The sequence below is a fragment of the Cervus elaphus genome, chromosome 20, assembly GCF_910594005.1.
Source record: "Cervus elaphus chromosome 20, mCerEla1.1, whole genome shotgun sequence".
Lineage (NCBI taxonomy): Eukaryota > Metazoa > Chordata > Mammalia > Artiodactyla > Cervidae > Cervus > Cervus elaphus.
Window position 1 is genome coordinate 73000145 of NC_057834.1, and position 22841 is coordinate 73022985.

Consider the following 22841-nt stretch of genomic DNA (forward strand, 5'->3'; position numbering starts at 1 on the left):
GCTACATACAGTCCATGGGGTCGCAAGACTCAGACAGGAGTTGAAAATTATTGAAGCTGAGCAATATATACGAAAGAAATAAGGGAAAACAACAGAATGGGAAAGACTAGAGATCTCTTCAAGAAAATCTGAGATACCAAGGGAACATTTCATGTAAAGATGGGCTCAATAAAGGACAGAAACAGTATGAACTAAACAGAAGCAGAAGATATTAAGAGACAACAAGAATACAGAAGAACTATATAAAAAAGATGATGAGATGGTTAGATGACATCACTGACTCAGTGGACATGAGTTTGAGCAAGCTTTGGGAGATGGTGAAGGACAGAGAAGCCTGGGATCCTGCAGTCCCTGAGGTCGCAGAGTCAGACACGACTGAGAGACTGAACAACAACAAATACAAAAAAGAACTTAATGATCTGGATAACCACGACGGTGTGATCACTCACCTAGAGCCAGACATCCTAAAGTGTGAAGTCAAGTGGGGTTTAGGAAGCATCATGACAAACAAAGCTAGTGGAGATGATAAAATTCCAGCTGAGCTATTTCAAAACCTAAAAGATGATGCTGTGAAAGTGCTGAACTCAATATACCAGCAAATTTGGAAACTCAGCAGTGGCCACAGGACTGAATAAGGTCAGTTTCCATTCCAATCCAAAAGAAAGGCAATGCCAGAGAATGTTCAAACTACTGTACAATTATGCTCATTTCACATGCGAGCAAGGTAATGCTCAAAATCCTTCAAGCTAGGTTTCAACAGTACATGCAATGAGAACTTCCAGATGTACAAGCTGGATTTAGAAAAGGCAATTAGAGCTCAAATTGCCAACATCCATTGGATCATAGAAAAAGCAAGGGAATTCCAGAAAAACATCCTTCTGCTTCATTGACTATGAAAAAGCCTTTGACTATGTAGATCACAACAAACTGGAAAATTCTTAAAGAGATGGGAATACCAGACCACCTTACCTGCCTCCTATGAAATCTGTATGCAGGTCAAGAAGCAACTGTTAGAACCGGACATGAAATAATGGACTGGTTCCAAATCAGGAAAAAGTACGTCAAGGCTGTATACTGTCACCCTGCTTATTTAACTTATATTCAGAATACATCATGCAAAATGCCAGGCTGGATGAATCACAGGTTGGAATCAAGAATGCTGGGAGAAATATCAATAACCTTAGATATGCAGATGACACCACCCTTATGGCAGAAAGCGAAGAGGAACTGAAGAGCCTCTTGATGAAAGCTAGCTTAAAACTCAACATTCAAAAAATGAAAATCATGGCATCTGGTTGTATCACTTCATGGAAAGTAGGTGGGGAAACAATGGAAAGAGTGACAAACTTTATTTTCTTGGGCTCCAAAATCACTGTGGATGGTGACTGCAGCCATTAAATTAAAAGACACTTGCTCCTTGGAAGAAAAATTAAGACAAATCTAGACACAGTATTAAAAAGCAGAGACATTACTTTGCCTACAAAGGTCTGCATAGTCAGAGCTATGGTTTTTCCAGTAGTCATGTATGGATGTGAGAGTTGGACTATAAAAAAGGCTTGAGCAGCAAAGAACTGATATCCTTGAACTGTGGTGCTGGAGAAAACTCTCGAGAGCCCCTTGGACAACAAGGAGATCAAACCAGTCAATCCTGGAGGAAATCAACCCTGTTTACACACTGGAAGGACTGATGCTGAAGCTGAAACTCCAATACTTTGGCCACCTGATGCAAAGAGCCCACTCATTGGAAATGACCCTGATGCTGGGAAAGATTGAAGGCAGGAGGAGAAGGGGACGACAGAGGATGAGATGGTTGGATGGCATCACTGACTCAATAGACATGAGTTTGAGCAACCTCCGGGAGATGGTGAAGGACAGGGAAGCATAGTGTGCTACAGTCCATGGGGTCGCAGAGTCAGACATGACTGAGCAACTGAACAACAGTAACAATATACAGGAAGATTTATACCATTCTACTTCTGAATATGTTAAAAATTGTCCATAAAAAAGTTTTTAAAAATTTCATTTTATTGAAAAAAATCAGCTTTGCAATTGAGTTTCCTGACAATTCTAAAACCTATTTAAAAAATTACTTAAAAATTATCAATCCCTTTTTCTATTTAATAATATACTTTCATTTTATATTCAAACAACACACACACTTTAAAAACATCTTTCTTAAGAACAACCACAACAAACCTATATATATATATTTTTAACCTGCAAGTATTTATTTTAATTACTCCTATTTGAAGGTTCTTTTTTTGGAAAATTTTATTATCCATTTTATTATCCACTCTTTTCATTCCTTAAAGGCTCCCACAGGTTTGGGCAAATTCATATTATCCTCATGACTATGTTTTGGAGGAACTCTAGGTATGTTAGCAGATTCATCTTCAATCTACTTCACAAGAGCTCTGTAACCCTCAATAATGTTGCAACTAATAGCATGCTGTAGCTTGTGTAAATGGATACGGAAAAGGGTTTCCAGGCACTGGTCAGCTTCTTCCAAATGTTTGGAACCTTGCAGAGACAGAAACTGGTTCTAGGAGCTTTACTATCAAGCCATACAAAAATACTTCACAGTAGCCTTTGAGTCATTTGCCACATTCGTCACTGATAACTTTGGTGTTTCCTAGAGATCCAATGCATTGTGTATAAATACTGCATTTCTCTGGGAGGGTGTCTTTCTTAAGGATCACTGAAAAACTATTCAAAAGTCTTGGGGAGCCTCAGGATGGGAGGTGATCCAATCTGATCATGAATATAAGGTAATGGGTCCAAAGGAATCACTGTCTGGCTGGAAGACCTCATTTATCAAAAGCTGTTCCACAAGCATCTAACTTACACTGTGACACAAGTGCTGTTCTCTTTGAGATGAGTGCTCTTTTTACTGTCTGTTTATGAGTGCCATACTGTTTGCATAATGACAGGTCTCTTCCATTCACATCATGTTCCTATGTAGAGCTTTCATCCTTCTGTACCACCACAAGAGTTAATTGGACCTACATGTCTGGGGTCTAACCAGAAAAGCATTGTGCTGGGTGCCTTCATCCCCAACAGGCCTGAAAGCCAACAGTGGCAGCCCCTGTGAAAGTGTCCATATTAGGTATTTTCATATGCTGCATATAAAATATTAACACTAGATATTAAATAGCAATACTAGAACCAATGTTTACAATTCATTTTTTGTACTATCAGCTTATAAATAATTTTAAGAGGCTTATAAAAGTGAAAGTAAAAAATTTGGTAATTAAAATAAAAGTAGAAATATAGACCATGTAATAAAAGCTTATTGAGTTGCTGCTGGCAAATACTTGAGATGGACCAACTATTACTGAAGGTCACCAAGCTGACCAGCTAATATCAAATAATTATGCTGAACTCATCAGCATTCACATTTGTCTTCAAAGACCAAAGGTTGTAATCTCTTGGCCTTAGGACTGGATTCAGCACACAAATATGTTTTGTTTGGCAGACACAATGTTTTCAAAGAGATTTGACTCTAAATGCATTTAAGTAAGACATGTTGACCAAAAACACAATTTATTCCTCAAACAGATGTTAACCAAACTCCCTCAAAACGAGTTTAATATAAATGTCTTTGAGATGGTTAGATAGCATCACTGACTCAATGGACATGAGTCTGAGCAAATTCCGGGAGATAGTGGAGGATAGAGGAGCCTGGCGTGAGGCAATCCATGGGGTCACAAAGAGTCAGACGTGACTTAGTGACTAAACAATAACATTTGCAACAAGCACCATCCAGAAAAATGCTTTATTAGAATGCTTCATAAGGAAGCTTAAATTTGAATATCTTCAAATATAGTTTTAAAAAAGACAAGCAATGCCATTCTAATTGATGACACTGTCCATCTCTGTAAAGGATCAGGACATACTGATAAAGAGCAAACTATCGTACTGCCTCTCTAACTTATGATCAGAGCAAACCTTGAAAACTACCACACATTAACAGATGGACATCACATGAAACTGCTTACATTGGTTATTAAATACCTCCAGGTAATTGTGGCAAGTGTTACTTTATAATAAAGTTATGACAATGATAATGATGTGCCAGGCTCTGGTGTAAGAACATTAACTACATTAATTAATTTAATTCTCCACACAGTTCTATGAAATAGATAGCATTATTATATCCATTTTAGTCAGAGATGTTAAGCTAGTTGCCTAAGGTTACATAAGTACCAAGTAATGAACTGAGATTTAGAACCAGTATGCCTGGCTAAAGAATTCAAGCTCTTAATCCATAGGGTATTAGTACACTGGAATATGAAGTGAAAATAATATGTTCAGCCTACCAGAAAAGACCAAATGTGTTTCCCTATAATAAACATTTAAAAGCTAGATTTATACTTTGTTCAGATAGATCAACACACTTTAGCAGGGAGTAATGGAACAAATTAAATTTTTCTTTACCTCTAGATGATATGCTTCTTTGAGAGATTCTACTTCTGTTGACAATTTCTTGATTTCTGCTTGCATTCTTGCTTCTAACTGAGTTTCACGTACTTGAGAAGCCCCCAATTCTTCAGCTAAATATTTTCCATGAGCTTCCTTAAAAATGACATATTAAGCAAAGGTTACACTATTTGTTTATTTGGTTATTGTAGCTAAACAATTCAGAACATTTATGGAAGTACTTCAGTCTTTTGTAATACTGTATGAACACTCATACACAGTTACCTTATTAAATGTACATTTTAAAAAGTGTAACAATCTAGAATTTAATCTAGATATTTAAGAGAGTACAAATGGGAAATTATCAGTATATTGTTTATTATCGTAAGTTCACTAATCAATGCTTTTGGTAAAATAAACTAATAACCACAGGACACTGAACTTTAGCAGATAGTAGTCTCCTCTTTAGGCATTTTTGCTCACCATATGTGCTGTTTGCTTATCTACAGTCAGTTGTGCATGTATCAAACGTATCTATGACAGCTATGTTTGTGACTACAATCATGTAATTTTATTATACATTATGAATACAGATGAAATGCGCATGCAAAAGGAATGTTTTTATATGAAAACTAAGTTATATGCTTTGAGACAATTCGACAAGTGAGACACAAACATCTGCTACCTAATTAGTTGTAAAATATTGTGGGAAATCTCATACAAAATATGAGATGCTGTCCTCTGACTGATTTATGAATGTCTCTTAACTCTATTTTAAAAAACCAAATTGGAAACTATAGATGATGGCATATGAATGTGGTTTATGCAAGAAAAACTAGGTGGAATGTAATCAAGTGACCCTACCCATATAGAAAGAGCCAAGATTTGGTCCCACATTAAAAGGTTAACAAATGACTGTAAACTTAGAGTTTGGGGTTATAATATAATATTTAAGCTGTCATTCTTAATAATTCTCCACTTTCAGTTAGTTATTTGATTAACTGAGCTTGGTTTATCAGATAAAATCAATTATACTACATTTAGATATTACTGATAAGGACAGAAATGAGATAAAAGTAGATAGCTTCCCTTCTCCTAGTAGACTCCCAAGTGCCTGACATAGTCTAATAAAAATTCCCTATATATTTTTTATTAGTCTAACCATCCAGAAATGTGAATAAAAATGCCATCAGGTTAACCAAAACTAAATGTAAAAACACTTTCACTCAAAACCCATACTGAATTAGAACCATAGTAAAAAGCAGAAAAATCACAAGAACTTTTGTAGAATATCAATAAATACATTTTTCTAACAGCCTAAGTAATTTAGCCAAGCATATTAATCTAAATATTTTTAAGGCAAGTTGTTAATTTTCTATGTAATACTAGGGAAGTACAATTTATATTAGTAGTCTTGCTATGTAAAAGCACTTTTCCTCCCCAAAGTTCTAGACTGCAGGTTTCTAACAGTTATAAATCTAGATAGTTTTCATCTATAAATGGCTACAAATGCAAATTTTTTTACTGAAAAAAGATGCATTAGATTTCTCTTTCTGTCCCAGTGGTAGCTCCAATTCACTTGAAAGTCTGAAAGTGCTTTATAACTTATGTTATTGAAAACTAACCAGTTTGACTAAAATTCAGCTCTGAGAGACTTCCTAATTACACTACAATGCTAGGCTAAATATAACACAGGTTTTTTTTTTTTTTTTTTAGTAATATATACATAACACAAAATTTATCACCTTAACTGTTTTTAAGTACATTCACACTGCTGTGGAACACAACTTTTATAAAAATGATATTCTACTGTCAAAACAAGCAAATGTTAAAAACTTTAAGATTTTCAATAAGGTAAAATTAGAATAGGAATTACTTTCTCTTTAGAGAGTTGCTTTATTTCCTCAAGTTCACTTGAGAGCCTTTCTATTTCTCTCTGTGCTTGGACTTGTTGATGACGAGCCTCCACCAATTCTGTATGAGAGTTCTGCATCTGCTCCCGAGTTAGTCTCAATTCTTGCTCCAAATCTATGGCCTCCTTGTACTGAGTTGCAATGTACTGTTCCTGCTCTTTCATAACCTGAAGTGCACAAGACATTTGTATGTTTCAAAATAAAATGACCGAGATAATCTATTTCTTACTCTGATTTCTCTTTTAATAAGTGACTTACTCCCTCCCAACTAAACATCTATATATTTTAACATACAATGAATATAAACCACTGTGAAACTGATATTCAGAAAAAAAAAATTTTTTTAATAGTAAGAAAATGACAAAAGTACTGTAATAAATCTAGGACTCACTGGTATATTTTGCATGCCTTCAACATGCAAGCTGCATAATCCTTTAACAGTATGAAGTAACATGACAGAATACATAATAATATAAAGAGAAGAAAGAAGTTAATATTTGATTATCCATGTCAAAGATGGAGGAAATACTGGTATAAATAAAGCCCACAATTAATCCACATAGCTGGGTTAAGGACGACCTTATTCTCTGCAAAAGTGAAATTTGTTACTGGGACTGCTGCTACTCTCTCTGAAATATTTCACATTTCTCAGTTAAATCCCTAGTAAAGTACTATTTCTAGAGGAAAAAAAAATCATTAAAAAGTAAATTAGTTTTAAATTAGCTTGATGACATAGATAAGATGGTAGGTAATGACACTTAACTTTAGGACTGATAAGAACGAAAGAAACCAGTACAAATTACAAGGACCCTGATGTCTAGAATGGGGGCCCAAGATCCCACTGGGTTGTGTATCAGTATAAATCTCATGTAAATACTTTTAGCCAGCCCTTGTTTGAGAACATGAAACAACTGAGTCAACAATCTTTTTCTTTTTCACACTAGAACCCAAACTTGCTCTCAGAGACCTTGCTTAATTTATATATATATATAAAATTCAACTAATATTTATTCATGCTTACTATGTGATATGTACTATTATAGGTATTGAGGATAAAGAAGAAAACAGGAGATAAAGTAGTTACCCTTGTGGAGTTTAAATATGACTGGATGAGACAGAAAATCAGTTAATCAAACGCCAGCAGGAGCTATACAGTAAGTTTTAAAACTGAGCATAGTATTTAAAAACAAGAAAAAGTTACATCTACGAGAGCTCTTAGAAGCAAATTCATTTTAAAAAGGCAAGTGGGTAGAATGAGTTCAGAAGTCAACACACATGCAAACTGATATGAAGTTATCAAACTTCATCTGGCAACTTGAAGTACTTGACATCAATAATATACCGTTATCTGTTAATTCATTCTCTGAATAGAGTTCTTCAAGGACAAAGTAGTGCATCCTATTAATATCTGATCTTCAGTTCTATCACATAGTAGGTTCTCAATTAAAATATTTATTTATTGACCAAGTGAGCATATATCATGGGTTTACTATGTAAGAGATATCATGCCAATGCCTATAGAGAATGTAAAGACAAATAACATGATAACTCACCAATAATAAAGTAATTAAGAAGATAAGGAAATTAATAGATATCTGGCACAAATAATTAGCCTAAGAATACTTATGGCACACTTTCTGTGCATATTAAATACCAATCACATATAAAACCAATCAGTTTAAAACAAAGATCTGTATCAACCTTGTTCCTTAGGAGGAAAAGAATCTGCTTACACTTTCCATTTCTTTCATCTTTTGTTGGGCCCGTTCAGTTTCTTTTCTCAGTTGACTTATCTCTTGTTCATTTTGTAGTGTTATAAACTCTTTTTCTCGAAGTTGTTCTTTGGCATTTTGCAATTTTTCATTCAAACTTTCTATCTGAATTTTAAACAGAGCAATATTAATGTAAATAAAGAAAAATAATTCTTCCATCATAACTGCAATCCATGTAAGTCAAGCTTTAAACTTGTATATCTAAAATAGCAAAATTTTAAAATGTGTTTTTCTTGAGACAAACATAACTTTGATGTAAATATCAGAATTTTGTGCCTAATAAGATGCTTATGTGTATACCTAAAATATACTATGTTGTACACTTGGTGTTTTCATTAAAAAAAAAAAAAGTAACTATATGAGGTGGCAGATATGCTAATTAGTTTAATTCTGATAGTTATTTCATAATGTATATGTCCATTTAAACATCACATTGTACACCTAAAATATATGCCACTTTTTACTATCAATTATACCTCAATAAAGCTGGGGAAAAATTTAAGAGAAGAAAATGAATATAATGTAGCAAGTACAAGATAATGAAAATTATGCATCATTGGGAATTCCCTGGTAGCCCACTGGTTAGGACTCCACACTCTCATTGCCAAGGGATCAGGTTCAATCCCAGACTGGGGACCTAAAATCCCACAAGTTGTGTGGCACAGTTCAATGCAGTATTTTTATGGTATCTATTCTAGTCAGAAGCCATTTTATGTGAATAGTATATGTTTATAGTTAAGGAGTCATTTTTTAAATAATTTAAGACATAATTTTTAACAATTTACCTGTCTGCTGCTTTCTTTAAGTTCCAATTCTGATTTCTCCACAGTACCCTCTAATTTAATTATTTTCTGTTCCATTTCTCCCCTGTGCCCACGAATAGTCATATCCAAATGTGTAACCTAAACACAAAAGCAACATTAAGCTACTGTTCAATCTTATTCTAATGTGAAAAACTGTATGCTTGGAATGTTATTTAGAATTATTTACAGTGGGTATAACTGAAGAAAAATGCACCTCAAATAAATTATTAAAAAGAATGAGAAAAATAATCATTGCTTAATAATACTGGGTCTTGAACCCAATATATAATCATATATTCAAATAAGTGACAAAATGATTCAAACTTCATTTTATGCTAAATACTACAATGCAACATGAAAACCATGGGATGCAGCAAAAGCATTGCTTAGGAACATCTATGCATTGAATGCATATATGAAAAAAGAAGAAAGATCTAAAATTAATCAGCTGAGCTTCCATCTTACAAACTAGAAAAGGAAGAACAAATCAAATCCAAACTAAGCAGAGGAAAAAATGCTAAAAACCAGAGTAGCAATTAAAATTAGGGAATCAATAGAGAAAATCAACAAAGCCAAAAACTGGCTCTTCAAAAAGATTAATAATAGCAATAAGCCTCTAGCCAGACTAATAAAAAAAGAGAGAGAAGATATAAACTGCTAATACGAGAAATGAAAAAGGAGATATTACTACAAACATCAAGGACATTAATAGGATAATACAGAAATGTTATAAACAGCTCTCAGCCCATGAATTTAAATAAAATTAGATGTAACTGGCCAGTTACTCAAAAGGCACAATCTGCCAAAACTCATACAAGAAATGGATAAACTGAATAAGCCTATATCCACTGAAGAAACTGAATCAATGATTAATAACTTTCCAAAACAGAAAGCCCCAGGTTCAGATGGGTTCATTGGTGAATTCAATCAAACATTTAAGGAAGAAATTATGCCACTTCTTTACACTCTCGCTCAGAAGATAGAAACAGAGGAAGTACTAACTCATTCTCTAAGGCTAGCATTACCCTAATACCAATACCAGAGACATTATAAATAAAGAAAACCATAGACCAGTATCCTTCATGAACATAGATGTAAAAATTCTCAACAAAATACAGTGAATCATACTAAAAAATGTATAAAAAGAACTGTACTCCACATTTGAAAATTAATTAATATAACTAATCACATTAAGAAAAAAAAATCACAGAGGAACCAGAGATCAAGTTCCCAACATCCACTGGATCATAGAGAAAGCAAGGGAATTCCAAAAAAAATCTACTTCTGCTTCAATGACTGCACTAAAGCATTTGACTGTGTGGATCATGACAAACTGTGGAAAATTCTTCAAGAGATGGGAATACAGACCACTTTACCTATTTCCTGAGAAACCTGTATGCAGGTCAAGAAGCAATAGTTAGAACTGGACATGGAACAATGGATTGGTTCCAAATTGGAAAAGGAGTACATCAAGGTGTATACTGTCACCCTGTTTATTTAACTTATATGCATAGTACATCATGAGAAATGCTGGGCTGGATAAAGCACAAGCTGGAATCAAAGATTGCTGGGAGAAATATCAATAACCTCAGATATGCAGATGAGACCACCCTTATGGCAGAAAAACCAAAAGGAACTAAAGAGACTCTTGATAAAAGTGAAAGAGGAGAGTGGAAAAGCTGGCTTAAAACTCAACAATCAAAAAACTAAGATCAAAAAAAAAAAAAAAAAACCACTAAGATCATGGTATCTGGTCCCATCACTTCAGGGCAAAAAGATGGGGAAAAAGTGAAAACAGTGACAGATTTTATTTTCTTGGGCTCCAAAATCACTGTGGATGATGACTGCAGCCACAAAATTAAAAGATGTTTGCTCCTTGGAGGAAAAGCTATGACAAACCTAGACAGCATGTTAAAAAGGAGAGACATCACTTTGCCGACAAAGGTCTGTATAGTCAAAGTTATGGTATTTCCAGTAGTCATGTATGGAGGGTGTTAGACAATCAAGAAGGCTGAGTGCTGAAGAACTGATGCTTTCAAATTGTGATGCTGGAATAAGACTCTTGAGAGTCCCCTGGACAGCAAGGAGATCAAACCAGTCAATTCTAAAGGCAATCAACCCTGACTATTTGTTGGAAGGACTGATGCTGAAGCGCCAATACTTTGGCCACCTGATGAGAAGAGTCCACTCATTGGAAAAGACCCTGATGCTGGGAAAGATGGAGGGCAGGAGGAGAAGCGAGTGAATGAGGATAAGATGGCTGGATGGCATCACTGACTCAATGGACATGAGTTTGAACAACTTCTGGGAGATAGTGAAGGACAGGGAAGCTTGGCGTGCTGCAGTCCATTGAGTCACAAGGAGTTGGACACTACTTAATGACTGAACATGATCAACAACAACTGTATAACATTCTGGAAAAGGCAAAACTAGAGACAGCAAAAAGATCACTGGTTACCATGGTTGGGGGAAGAGAGACAGGGATGAGTAAGTGGGGTACAAAAGATTTTTAAGGCACTGAAGATATTCTGAATGATACCATAATGATGGATGTCTGTCCAAACTCATAGAATGAATAACACAAGAGTGAATGATAATATAAACTATGGATTTTGGGTGATTATGAAATGTCAATGTAGGTTCATCAGCTTTAACAAATATATCATCCTGGAAGGAAATGTTGATAATGGGGGAAGGTTGTGCCTTCTTTGGGGCAGGGTGGGTATGTGGGAAATCTCTGTACCTATTGTTCAATTTTGCTGTGACCCTAAATCTGCTCTAAAAAATAAGTCTTTTTAAAAAGATGCTGCAGAGCTTCCCTGGTAGTCCAGTGGTTAAGAATCAGTCTACCAATGCAGGCGACACAGGTTTAATCTGATTCCACATGCTACAGGAGAACTAAGCCCATGTGCCACAGTTACTGAGCCAGAGCTACAACTGCTCAAGCCCACACACCTTACAGCCTGTGCTCAGCAACAAGGGAGGCTACTGCAATGAGAAAACCTGGGCACCACCACTAGAGAGTGGCCTCCGTTCACCACAGCTAGAGAAAACCCACGCAAAGCAACCAAGAACCAGTGCAGCCAAAAATAAATAAATAAAATTATATTAAAAAAGATGCTAAAAATGCCTTCTGGATATTTCCATTCCTCCAATAAATACTAGTTGAGCAAGTAACTCCTTTAATCATATTTTCTTCTGATATACAGTATTATAAGAGATCAAAAGGTTCAGACACTAAGCTAACCTTCACTCCCCAAAATCCACCTGCTGTAAAAATAGCAAAAAAAAAAAAAAAGAGAGAGAGAGAGAGAGATGACATATTTCTAATTTAAAAAATACTATGTGCACAGAAAAAAGAAATAGCTATAAAAATTATTTTACCAAAATGAGGGGACCTCTGAAACCTCAAGTGATTGTATTTTAACAGAAAATTTTATTAAAATATAGTTAAGAAAACCAACTTGAGCTGCTCTTTGCTTTAGCTCCCAATTTCTTTCCTTAAGTGCCTGATCCATTTCAAGAAGTTCTTGCTTTTTGTCTTCAATCTCCATCTTGCATTCCCTGCAATTTATCAAAGTGAAAAAGACCTAAGCAAGTAAGTAGGACTATTATAGTTTTAAAAAATCAAATCAATTGGGTTACCCTTCCTGTAAGTCAAGTGACAGGATACATTCAATTATTTCAGTTTGAGAGACCTCAAATTAAAGGAATAATGCATAAAGAAAACGACTGATATCAATACAACTACTTTAATATCGTGTTCTAAAAAGGTACAAGTTAACTTAAATTCTACTTCTGCAGACAATTTAAGCTAAATGCTAAAAGCACTCCCAAGAAATAGGATTGAATCAGTATAAGAATTTTTAAAATATGTCTATATTTTAATCTATAGATCAAAGGAGTGTTTGAAAGTCTTTTATATATAACAGCTATGAGTTCACTATAATTGAATGAGGCATTTATCTCATGGCTGATGTCACTGATATCCACAGTTTAGTTAATGACCACTGTATTTCTTACAGGAATTTTACTCAAAATGACACCTTATATTTAGTGAAGTAGTGAAATCTACTACAGAAATATTTTAAATGTTTTTTAAAAAATTCTAGCCCTCCAAAAACACTAACTTAAGAATAATTTTATATTATAAAGAAACTTAAAATGACATAACTTCAAGATTTATACCACTTTGAAGCTTGATATCAGAGAATTTTAATTTTGAATTCTAAGTTCTGATATGACAAAGGATGAAAATGTTGTTGATTTTGAACCATCATATGATTTTCTAGTCTTAAATATGAAACAATATAATAAAGGTACTGAATTTAAAAAGCAGGTTCTGAACTTCTTTAATGAGCTGTTTACTGTTCCCGTAAAAGCCTAAAGAGTTAATACAAGACTAAACTAATATTCTAAAAGTAATATAAAATTAATTCTAAAGATAACTCTACTTGCTGTCTATAAGAATAGCTGTGCTTCTAAAATTCAACTACTAGTTGGAATTTTAAGATTTTGTTCTTACTTCTCTCATCCATCCATTCCCTTATTTATTTAGTAAATATTTACTGGATGTTTCCTAAATGTCAAGGTTCTATGACTATGGATTTAATAGTCAACAGGATATTTGTCCTTCATCACATGGAGTTTACATTCTACTAGCTCCAGAAGAGATGGACTATAAATAATAATTCAATAAGAAAAATATAAAGTGCTATGTCAGAGCATTAAATACAATGATGAGACAGTGACTGGAAGACTACTTTAGAATAGGTGGTGAGGGAAGGGCTCTATGAGGTAATGTGAAGGGTATGAAGAAACTGGCCACACAACAATTATTTCAGGCTATTTCAGGCCAAAGAAACAGCTATGGCAAAAGTCCTAAGGTGGGAAAAAACTTCGTAAGCTTTAAGTAGAATAAAAAGGTCAGCAGCAAGGAGAACAATACAGAATGAGGCCAGAGAAAGAGGCAGAAACTTTGTTATGCAGGGCTTTGTATTCTAGGAAAAGGAGCTTGGATTTTTTTTTTTCAACTGTGGCAAAATACACGTAAGATTTTAACCATTTTAACTTCTTTAAAGCATACAGTGCAGTTACACTGAATATATTCACAATGTTGTGTAACCATCATCACTATTTCCAGTACTTTTTCATCCCTCTGGATAGTAACCCCACACCCATTGGCAGTTTTCTTCCATTCTCCCTCCCCCCAGCCCCACAAAATTAACCTGGTTTCTATCTCTGTGGATTTGCCAATTCTGGATATTTCATATAAATGGAATTATGCAACATGTATGTGGTTTCTTTCATTTAGCATATTTGTAAGGTTTATCCGTGCTGCAGCATGTGTCAGTACTCTATTCCTTTTCATGGCTGATTTGTATGGATATACCACACTGGTTTATCCATTCACAGCTATCAGTATCCATCTGGGTTGTTTCCACTTGGTGGCTATTGGGAATAGAGGTGCTACAAACATTTGAGCACAATTTTTGTTTGAACACCTCTTTTCAATTCTTTTGGGTACTTAAACCTAACAGTGGAATTACTGAGTTACAAGGTTAATACTATGTTTAACTCACTGATGAGTTAAACTGCCAAACTGTTTTCCACAGAGGCTGGAACTTTAAAAATTTCTCATCTGTTATTTTCTATTTGGGTTTTTTGTTTTGTTTTGTTTTTATTATAGCCACCTTAGTGGGTCTGAAGTGGTATCTCATTGTGGTTTTGATTTATATTTCTGAAGGAGCTTGGGTATTATTCTGAATCTTTTGGGAACTCATCAGAAAGTTCAAGTAGGAAAGCAGTATGATCTGACTTACATTTTAAATCATAAACTTAAATCCACTCGGTGGAGAATGAATTGTGAGGAAGGTCAAGAATTTAAGCTGGCAGGCCAGTTAGGAAGCCTCAGCAACAGGCCAGGTGGGAGATGATGATGGCTTGGGCTAAGTAGCAGAAAAAAGGCCAAGAAATCAACAGATTTCAGAATATGTTTTGGAAATAAAAGTTGACATAAACTTGCTAATTGGGCTTCCTAGGTGGCACTAGTGGTAAAGAACCTGACTGCCAATGCAGGAGACATAAGAGACGTGGGTTTGATCCCTGGGTAGGGAAGATCCCTCGGAGGAGGGTCTGTCAACTCACTCCAGTATTCTTGCCTGGGAAATTCCATGGATAGGGAAGCCTGGTGGGCTATAGTCCATGGGGTTGCAAAGAGTCAGACACAACTGAAGTGACTCTGTAGGCAACTTGCTAATAGACTGGATGAAAAAAGGGAGGGAAAGAGATAAATGTAATCTTATATATAGATTTCTGACTTAAGCCAATGCATAATAATGAGTTGGAGGAAGTACAGGGTTATGAATTTAAAAAATGAATTGTTTTAGTCAAGTTTAAGATGCCTCTTTAAAATACTTAAGTGGAGATAGCAAGTAAGTCATTAGATAGGAGTCTGGAGTTTGGAGATGAGGTCATTACTAGAGATATGTGTTTAGAAGTCTCTGGCACATTGTACTGATATCTAAAGCTACATGAAACTTACTAAGAATGAGTTTGTGAGTAGAAAAGGGAAAGGGTGCTGCACTGAGTCAAAGGATACAACATCTAAGTTTCTGGGTCACCTTGCTGCTCTCTATCCTGTTCTTTCATTACACATTTCACATCCTGATCTGTTTTCCTTTTCAGAATTTATCTGCCACAGTTGGGCTCTAGTCTGGCTCTCCACCCGTACTCACCATAGATGTGTCCTGAACAGTACTTTATGCTATTGCCGATAATCTAAGAACCATGATTTTAGACTTAGACTTGGGTTTCACTATCTGACTTGGCATTTTACTTAATTTTCTCAGTTTTCTCAAGTGTAAAAAGGTGATAATGTGGAACTTATATTTGCTTGTTGTAAAGAAATGAGATCATATATGAAATACTCGGCATAGCCATGGCACATGTTAATATTACTTTGCTATTAACCATTGCTGTGTGCTGGCCCAATCATTTTTTACCACCATGGGATACAGAAGAGGGCCAAAGTAAAATGGTCCAAAGACCAAGGATGCAAATATTAGCTAACAGCAATAGCTGAATTAGTGAGATGGAGCATTGGATGTAATGTCTAGAATGAACCACAGTGAGCTAAATGCAGTTGAGAAGTTTGGACATCCAGAATTCAACAACAAAGTCTATAATATGACCCAAGGACTAAAGGTGATAAAGAGAAATACCTGTTACTGTGATATCCTTTCTTAGAATTTAACTCACCTAAGTTCAGCGGTGAGATCCTTTATTGTAGTATATTTTTCCTCTAATGATAATTGAGCCTTCTGCAGAACATCTCTCAATTCCTGGAGTTGTCTTAGAGTACTCTTTAATTCTCCATGAGCATTTTGCAGTTCAGTCTCTAGCGCTTCCCGTTTCTGCAAGGCTTCTGTTAGCTCAGTTTCAGTGTGGTGCTGTAACTTTTCTAAATCCTTCACTGTTAAAGGCAGAGAATAATTTTAGGATTATATATAAGTTACTTGTTACTCAGAACTTTGTAAATAATTATAACTAAGAGTACCTAACTTTATTCATCTATCAGAGTGAGAGACAGGATACCAAGGATTATCCTTTTCCCTCATCTCAGAGTCTCCCTTTATTCCATTTCTTTAAATATACAGTTGTAGGCAGCAGGGCTGAGCCACCCTGTCGCTTACCAGCACTTGTTTTCTTATCTAGTTCTGTCTTTGTCTGTTCTAAAATCATGTCTAACTGAGAGAGATGCATTGCTTTATTTTCTCCATCTCGTTTTAGGTGCATTATTTCTTTTTCCATTTTAGATAGCTCTTCTCTGTATTGATCCATCTCGAGTTTTACTTGCCTAATTAGAAACAAACAAACAAAATAAAACAAATAATTAATAGACTGTAATTCTGCACCAATTACACACCACTAAACACAACTAAATGATGTGTTTACTTAGTACATTGCCTGGCACACAGAGGGTACTCAATGAATTAGTTTTCTATCTAGAGATATTTTAATTTTAAAACAGATCCAAGGAGCTCTATAACATGTATTTTAACACTAATAGCTCTGGGGAGAGAAAGACAGTTTTATAAATTATAGTTTCAGAAATGAAAGAAGCCAATAGTTGGAATACAGAAAAATCCTGCTTCCTGAAGAGAAGATCTTGGAACTAGAATATATCTTTCTTGTGAAATTTATTCATTTAGTTCATAAGTTTCCTACTAGTAATTAGAACTTAGAGGAATTGAATGCGCCTTTCAGCTATAATTATGAAAAGTTTTTGTCTAGAAATCAAAGGATGGGTGTAAGAAAACAAAGCAGCAACTATTTCAATTTTCTTAGTGAAACAAAAGCAAGATCGTAAGTGAGAGGAAGGATTGGGGAGAGGCTGTTGGAGTTATGAAAGAAAATGCAAAGGTGTAAGACAGTCCCCCTTACAAGAATGAGTAATATTGTGACTTCCAGACAGCATTAAGAAAATGCTTAAGGTTTTGAAATTATGGATTTAAAGTATGACTAGTCACTGTAGTTATATTTTTCTCCAGCCTCTGTAAAGATGCAAGCATGAATTATTCTGAGTTGGATTTTTAGTTCTGAGTACCACAAAGTAAGAGAGAGGTAAGGGAACAGCCATATGCCAATCAGTGATTTTAATGAGCAGAATTTAAGCTAGGTAAAGAGAGGAGAAAGGGCATTAGGGAATGAGAAAGTGGTAGATTTGAAGGATCAGAGGTCCTAGTTACATCAAAGAATTGTTGAATTTGGGGTATTAAAGGGAATGGGGTAATAACACACATGTAGATGAACAGTATTCAGATTACGTTGAAATAACGGAGGTATCGGAAATGATAAAATCTACTGTAAACCATGTGAGTGAGTGGATGAGGATCAGCTAGATAGATGTATATTGAAATCCCCAAGAATAAAGACAGAACTAGTGTTGGATTCAGCTTTAGTAAGTCAGGTGGTCTGCTGGTGTCAGCAACAGTGAAGAATATGATCTGATAACATGAGGTTCATGGTTATGTTACACTATTCCACATCTCAATTCTTCGGTACAAGAACTATGGGGGAAAGTTTTTACTTTAGAGGGCTGCAAGGGAAGAAGCAATGCCCTCAGTGGAGAGTCACACTTCTGTTACAGCAAGAGAAAAGAAGAGACAGAGGATATAAGGGATGTCTCTCAGGATGGATTGTGAATTCCAGAGGATGAAGTGAAAATCTGTCTGAAGTTCAGATAGGGTGAGAAAAGGAAAGAAAACTCATGAGGTTTTGGGGACTTAGTACAAGAGAAATGAGGGTAATTCTAATGCCAATCTGTTGCTTCTTGTGGTGTCTGAAACAAGCAAAAGTAAAGTTAAAAGGCTGAATACTCTCTGTGGAATTAAGGTACACAATGGTGGTGAGGCTGCATTAGTGGATAGATAACTATTGATGGAAGAAAAGTTTGAAGAACTGTGGTCTTAAACTCAGGATATCTTCTTGACCCCCTTGACAGAGTTGAGGACATCTGGGGAAGCAAGTTGCTACTCAAAGCACAAAGGTCTTATCTTTATTCTTGTCAGAGGGGGAGAGGGAGTCTGAGGATGTTGTGGTTCAAATGTATAAGTTAACTCTTACTCCTGTTGGTAGAATGGTGGGATAATTAAGAGTAAAATACTATGTCAACTCTTGTCGACAAAACAGAAGCAGTCTGGGGAAGCTAGGTATAGCTTTCAGCTCTTAATTCCCTTCTTTTTCTTTTTGTTTCATGTCTTAGCCCAGTGCAGCCATATTAAATCAGGATCTTTAGAGGTGGGACCTAAGCATCAGTACTTTTAAAGCTCCTCAGGTGATTTTAATGTTCAATCAATAGAAGTCTACTTTCTTTTACTAAGTTATTCCCTCCCTATAAACAATTAGAATCCATGAAAATTTTCTATCATCTTTCCCTGCCACTTTTAACATTATTCACAATTCAATTTAATACAACAGTTGCTGAGTTAGTGGTAAAGAACCTGCCTGCCAATGTGGGAGATATAAGAGACGTAGGTTCAATCTCTGATCAGGAAGATCCCCTGCAGAAGGAAATGGCAACCCAATCCAGTCTTCTTGCCTGGAGAATCACACAGACAGAGGAGCCTGGTGGCCTACAGTCCATGGGGTCACAAACAGCTGGACACACTGAAGCGACTTAGCACACATAATATGTATGTTGATACCTCGCTTTCCCTCTGAAATCTGAAAAACTGAACTCAGATGCATTTCACCTCAAAGGCTTCAGATAAAGCCCTGTGGTTCTGTTTTAACCTTCAGGTTTTTCTCTAGCGTCCCCATTAGGATTAGGATATGAGGTACAAGGAACCATGCTAATTGTTGTGGGAGGACCCTTAAAATAAACCACAAATTATCCTGGCCTTAAGGAACTTACAATATAGTAGGAGGGTAAAGGATATTAAACTACAATTAAAAAAAGGCATAATGAAGGATAAAAGGGAGGTATAGGAATGCTATAGGAATACAGACCGTGGAGAAATTAATTTCTCAAGCAAATACTTCACTGAACATTATCTTATTTTGAAACTCAAATATGACTGATGGTAAAAAAGGCAGACAAAAACTAACATGTTCATTTTACCTGGTAGTACCAGTAAGCTCAATAATTTTTTGCCTTTTCAAATCTGCTTCATATGTAGCTGCTTCACATTTCTCCTCCATTTTCCTCAACTTTTCAGCTGAACTTTCCCTTTGTTTCTGAAGCTCTTGTTCCAGTTTTGATACCTTGGAAAGCAATTTTTAGTAAATATTTTAAATTCAAATACAGCCCAATATTCCTCAGAAGAAAAATATTTATATAAATTTGTATCCTAGATTATCATTCAATTTCAAAGTAAAGACCAAAAAATTGTGTTTTGGAAATATGAGGGCAAAACTTAATTTTTAATAAGAAAGACATTTCATTTACATATTATGCATATTTATAGAAGTGACCACATCATAACACTAAAATAGGACTTAAAATAACTGGACAAAATAATGATAAATGTTCCTCTTTTCATTATCCTCATGTGAAATGTTCTTTATTCTCTTGTCAAACTATGTTCCTCTCCTTCTTCACAAATTGGTTCATACAGTGAAGGATTCCTTACTTGCATTTGTTCCTATTCATTCTTCCTTCTGTTTCACTACACTGAAGGAAGTATTCTTCCCCCTATGTAAGTCAAACTACTTCACAGGTGTTCTGGATTCAATTCCTGTCCACTTTCTCAGGAACTTCAAACTACTAACCATCTCTACTCTCTGCTGTATCTCAATATCTTTCTTCTGGTTTCTTTATATTAGCATGTACACATGTCGAAGACCTTCCCATCATAAAACCCTTTCCTCCATACCACCTCCAACTACCACTTCTTTTCTTTTCTCTGTAGTTCAACTTCTCAGATTTTTTTCTATGCTTTTTGTAGTATTTTTCTTTCTTCTCATTCATTCCTCAACCCACAGAAATCTGGCCACTCTACAGAAACTACACTATGTCAAAGGCTTCCATGCAGCTACATCCAATGGACATTACTCAATCTTCAATTTACTTGACAATACTTGACACTGACTGCAATAGCCCATGACACCAATTATCTCTCATTTCATGAAATACTTTGGCTTCCATGACTGCATCCTTCAGAGCTCTGCTGAAGTCAATCATCTCACCCCTCATTCTATATTCTCTCCATAGTTAACCTCAGCCATTTTGTTTTCAATGAACATTTACATGACTGTGATCTCAAAAATTAGTATCTCACTAATGACGGAGGAGCCTGGTAGGCTGCAGTCCATGGGGTTGCTAACAGTTGGACACGACTAAGCAACTTCACTTCACTAATGACTTTAATATCCTCCCTGCTCTTTAAAACCTCTCACTGAAGAACTCAGTACAGACTATAAGTCATTAATAACCACACCTCCCAACTCAAGTTTCAAGTATAAAATTAAAATAGTAACCAGGTAAAAAGGGAAGGGAACCATGGAAAATTCTACCCACTCTGTGCTTGATTAAATGGCACAATGATTTGCAGAAAAAAATCTAAAGATAAGTAAAAAATTGAATATATCCAATACAAAACCTGTACATAGTGGAACATGAGTAAAAAGTAGAAAAAAATATATACTAAAAAATTTATCCCAAATTCTGAAGGAATTTTTAGACATAAACTTCTTTAGACCCTCAAAGAAATCAGAAAAAACAAAAAAATCTCCTAAATAGCACAAAGAAATAAAATCATCAAACCAAAAATACAAACGAACTGACAGACTTAAAAAAGAAAAAACAGAAGAAAGCTAAACAATTACAGAAATAAAATCATTTTCAGAAAGAACAAGAATTACAAATCAATCTTTTAAATACTAGAGTCAACAACAAGGAATTTATAAAGTGGAAATCAAACACGGATGAGATTGAAGAAATGCTCCAGGATGAAGCTGTGCATCAGGCACAGCAAACAGTAGGTCTAGACTTGAGCAAAAAGGATGGAGAGCCACAGGACAGATGTCTCTAAAGAAGAAAATGTAGAATACCTGCCCCATCTCTTTGAATATACAGACAGGAAATTCCTTAGTGCTACTGGAGAGGCTGAGGGAAAGTTTAGAATATATAGATTAAAAAGTCATACAAAGGACAAAAGGGTGAGGTGTAGTGAGATTACAGAGAACTATCATTTTTTAATTTATACTCTTCTGTTAAGTTTGACAAGAGAAAAACAAATCAAAAAATGTAAACTATCTGTCAGAATAATTCAGATGAAAAAAAAAAAAAGAATAATTCAGATGAACTTGGGAATGAATGAAAGAAGATTAGATTCTACTACAAAATGTCCCAGGACTCTTTCTTTGGAGTAATAACTCAATATGGTATCTGTGAAGTTTAAATAGCAATTTATATAACTAGCAAAATAAATCTATTATCAATTTAAAAACTTTCTATATCATAACTCCATTTTGACCAATAAAATATACCTGTTTTTCAAGTTTCGTTTGAATGTCTTCTAGCTCTCCATTTCTAATTGTCTCTTGTTGTAACATTTGCTGTTGTTGTTGAAGAGTATGCTGCAGAATAACATTTTGCTCAGCAGTTTCTTGAAGACTGTGATTTTTAATCTTCAGCTCTTTCTGTAAACAATATACCTAGCAAATATATAAATTTCTCACTATAATTTCAAATAAAAAGCAATAAAATGTCAATGGTGTCTACCTCATTAGATAATTATCCTCATTTGTTACATGGGACAATTGTATTCATTGCTATAATTTATTATGTGGAAGGGCAGGGCTCCTTTTTCTGATGAAGATATGTTATTGGGTTGGTGCAAAAGTAATCAGTTTTGCATTGTTGAACTGTGCTGTTTGATACTGGAATACATTCTTAAATAAATGTGGTTATGTTATACACCATTTTAATGCATATTTCTTGGTTTATGATTTTTGCTAATGACTTATTAGTTGCTATGTATTTTATATTTATTTTAGACTAGAAATGATGTTAAACAAAAAAGCAAATTTGAGCGATATTCTTATTTGAGTTCAAAATGGGTCATTAAGCAGCAGAGACAACTCACAACATTAAAACGCATTTTGCTAATGAATGTACAGTGCAGTGATGTTTCAAGAAGTTTTGCAAAGGAGACGAGAGCTTTGAAGATGAGGAATGCAGTGGCCAGTCATCAGAAGTTGACAAAGACCAATTGAGAGGATCATTGAAGCTGAACTTCTTACAACTACACGTGAAGCTGCCCAAGAACTCATCGACCACTCTACAGCCATTCGGCATTTGAAGCAAACTGGAAAGGTGAAAAATCTCTATATTGATGCCTCATGAGCTGACCAAAAATAAAAAAAAATTGGCGTTTTGCAGTGTCATCTTCTTTTATTCTGCACAACAACAATGAACCATTTCTCGA

The 22841-nt window shown here is 35.1% G+C and overlaps 1 protein-coding gene across 17 annotated transcripts in view; it reads right to left on the reverse strand.

Moving 5' to 3' along the window:
- Positions 1 to 22841, reverse strand: part of CCDC18 (coiled-coil domain containing 18) — a 154073-nt gene that overhangs the window by 75114 nt on the left and 56118 nt on the right. For all 17 annotated transcript variants that reach the window (XM_043878129.1, XM_043878137.1, XM_043878128.1 and 14 more), the window contains 9 exons: positions 21901 to 22068; positions 19532 to 19674; positions 16602 to 16765; positions 16168 to 16381; positions 12372 to 12471; positions 8890 to 9006; positions 8066 to 8209; positions 6296 to 6499; positions 4438 to 4575 (listed from right to left, as the gene is read on the reverse strand). In XM_043878129.1, the coding sequence (XP_043734064.1) occupies positions 4438 to 4575; positions 6296 to 6499; positions 8066 to 8209; positions 8890 to 9006; positions 12372 to 12471; positions 16168 to 16381; positions 16602 to 16765; positions 19532 to 19674; positions 21901 to 22068 (1392 nt within the window). The remainder of the gene's footprint in view (positions 1 to 4437; positions 4576 to 6295; positions 6500 to 8065; positions 8210 to 8889; positions 9007 to 12371; positions 12472 to 16167; positions 16382 to 16601; positions 16766 to 19531; positions 19675 to 21900; positions 22069 to 22841) is intronic.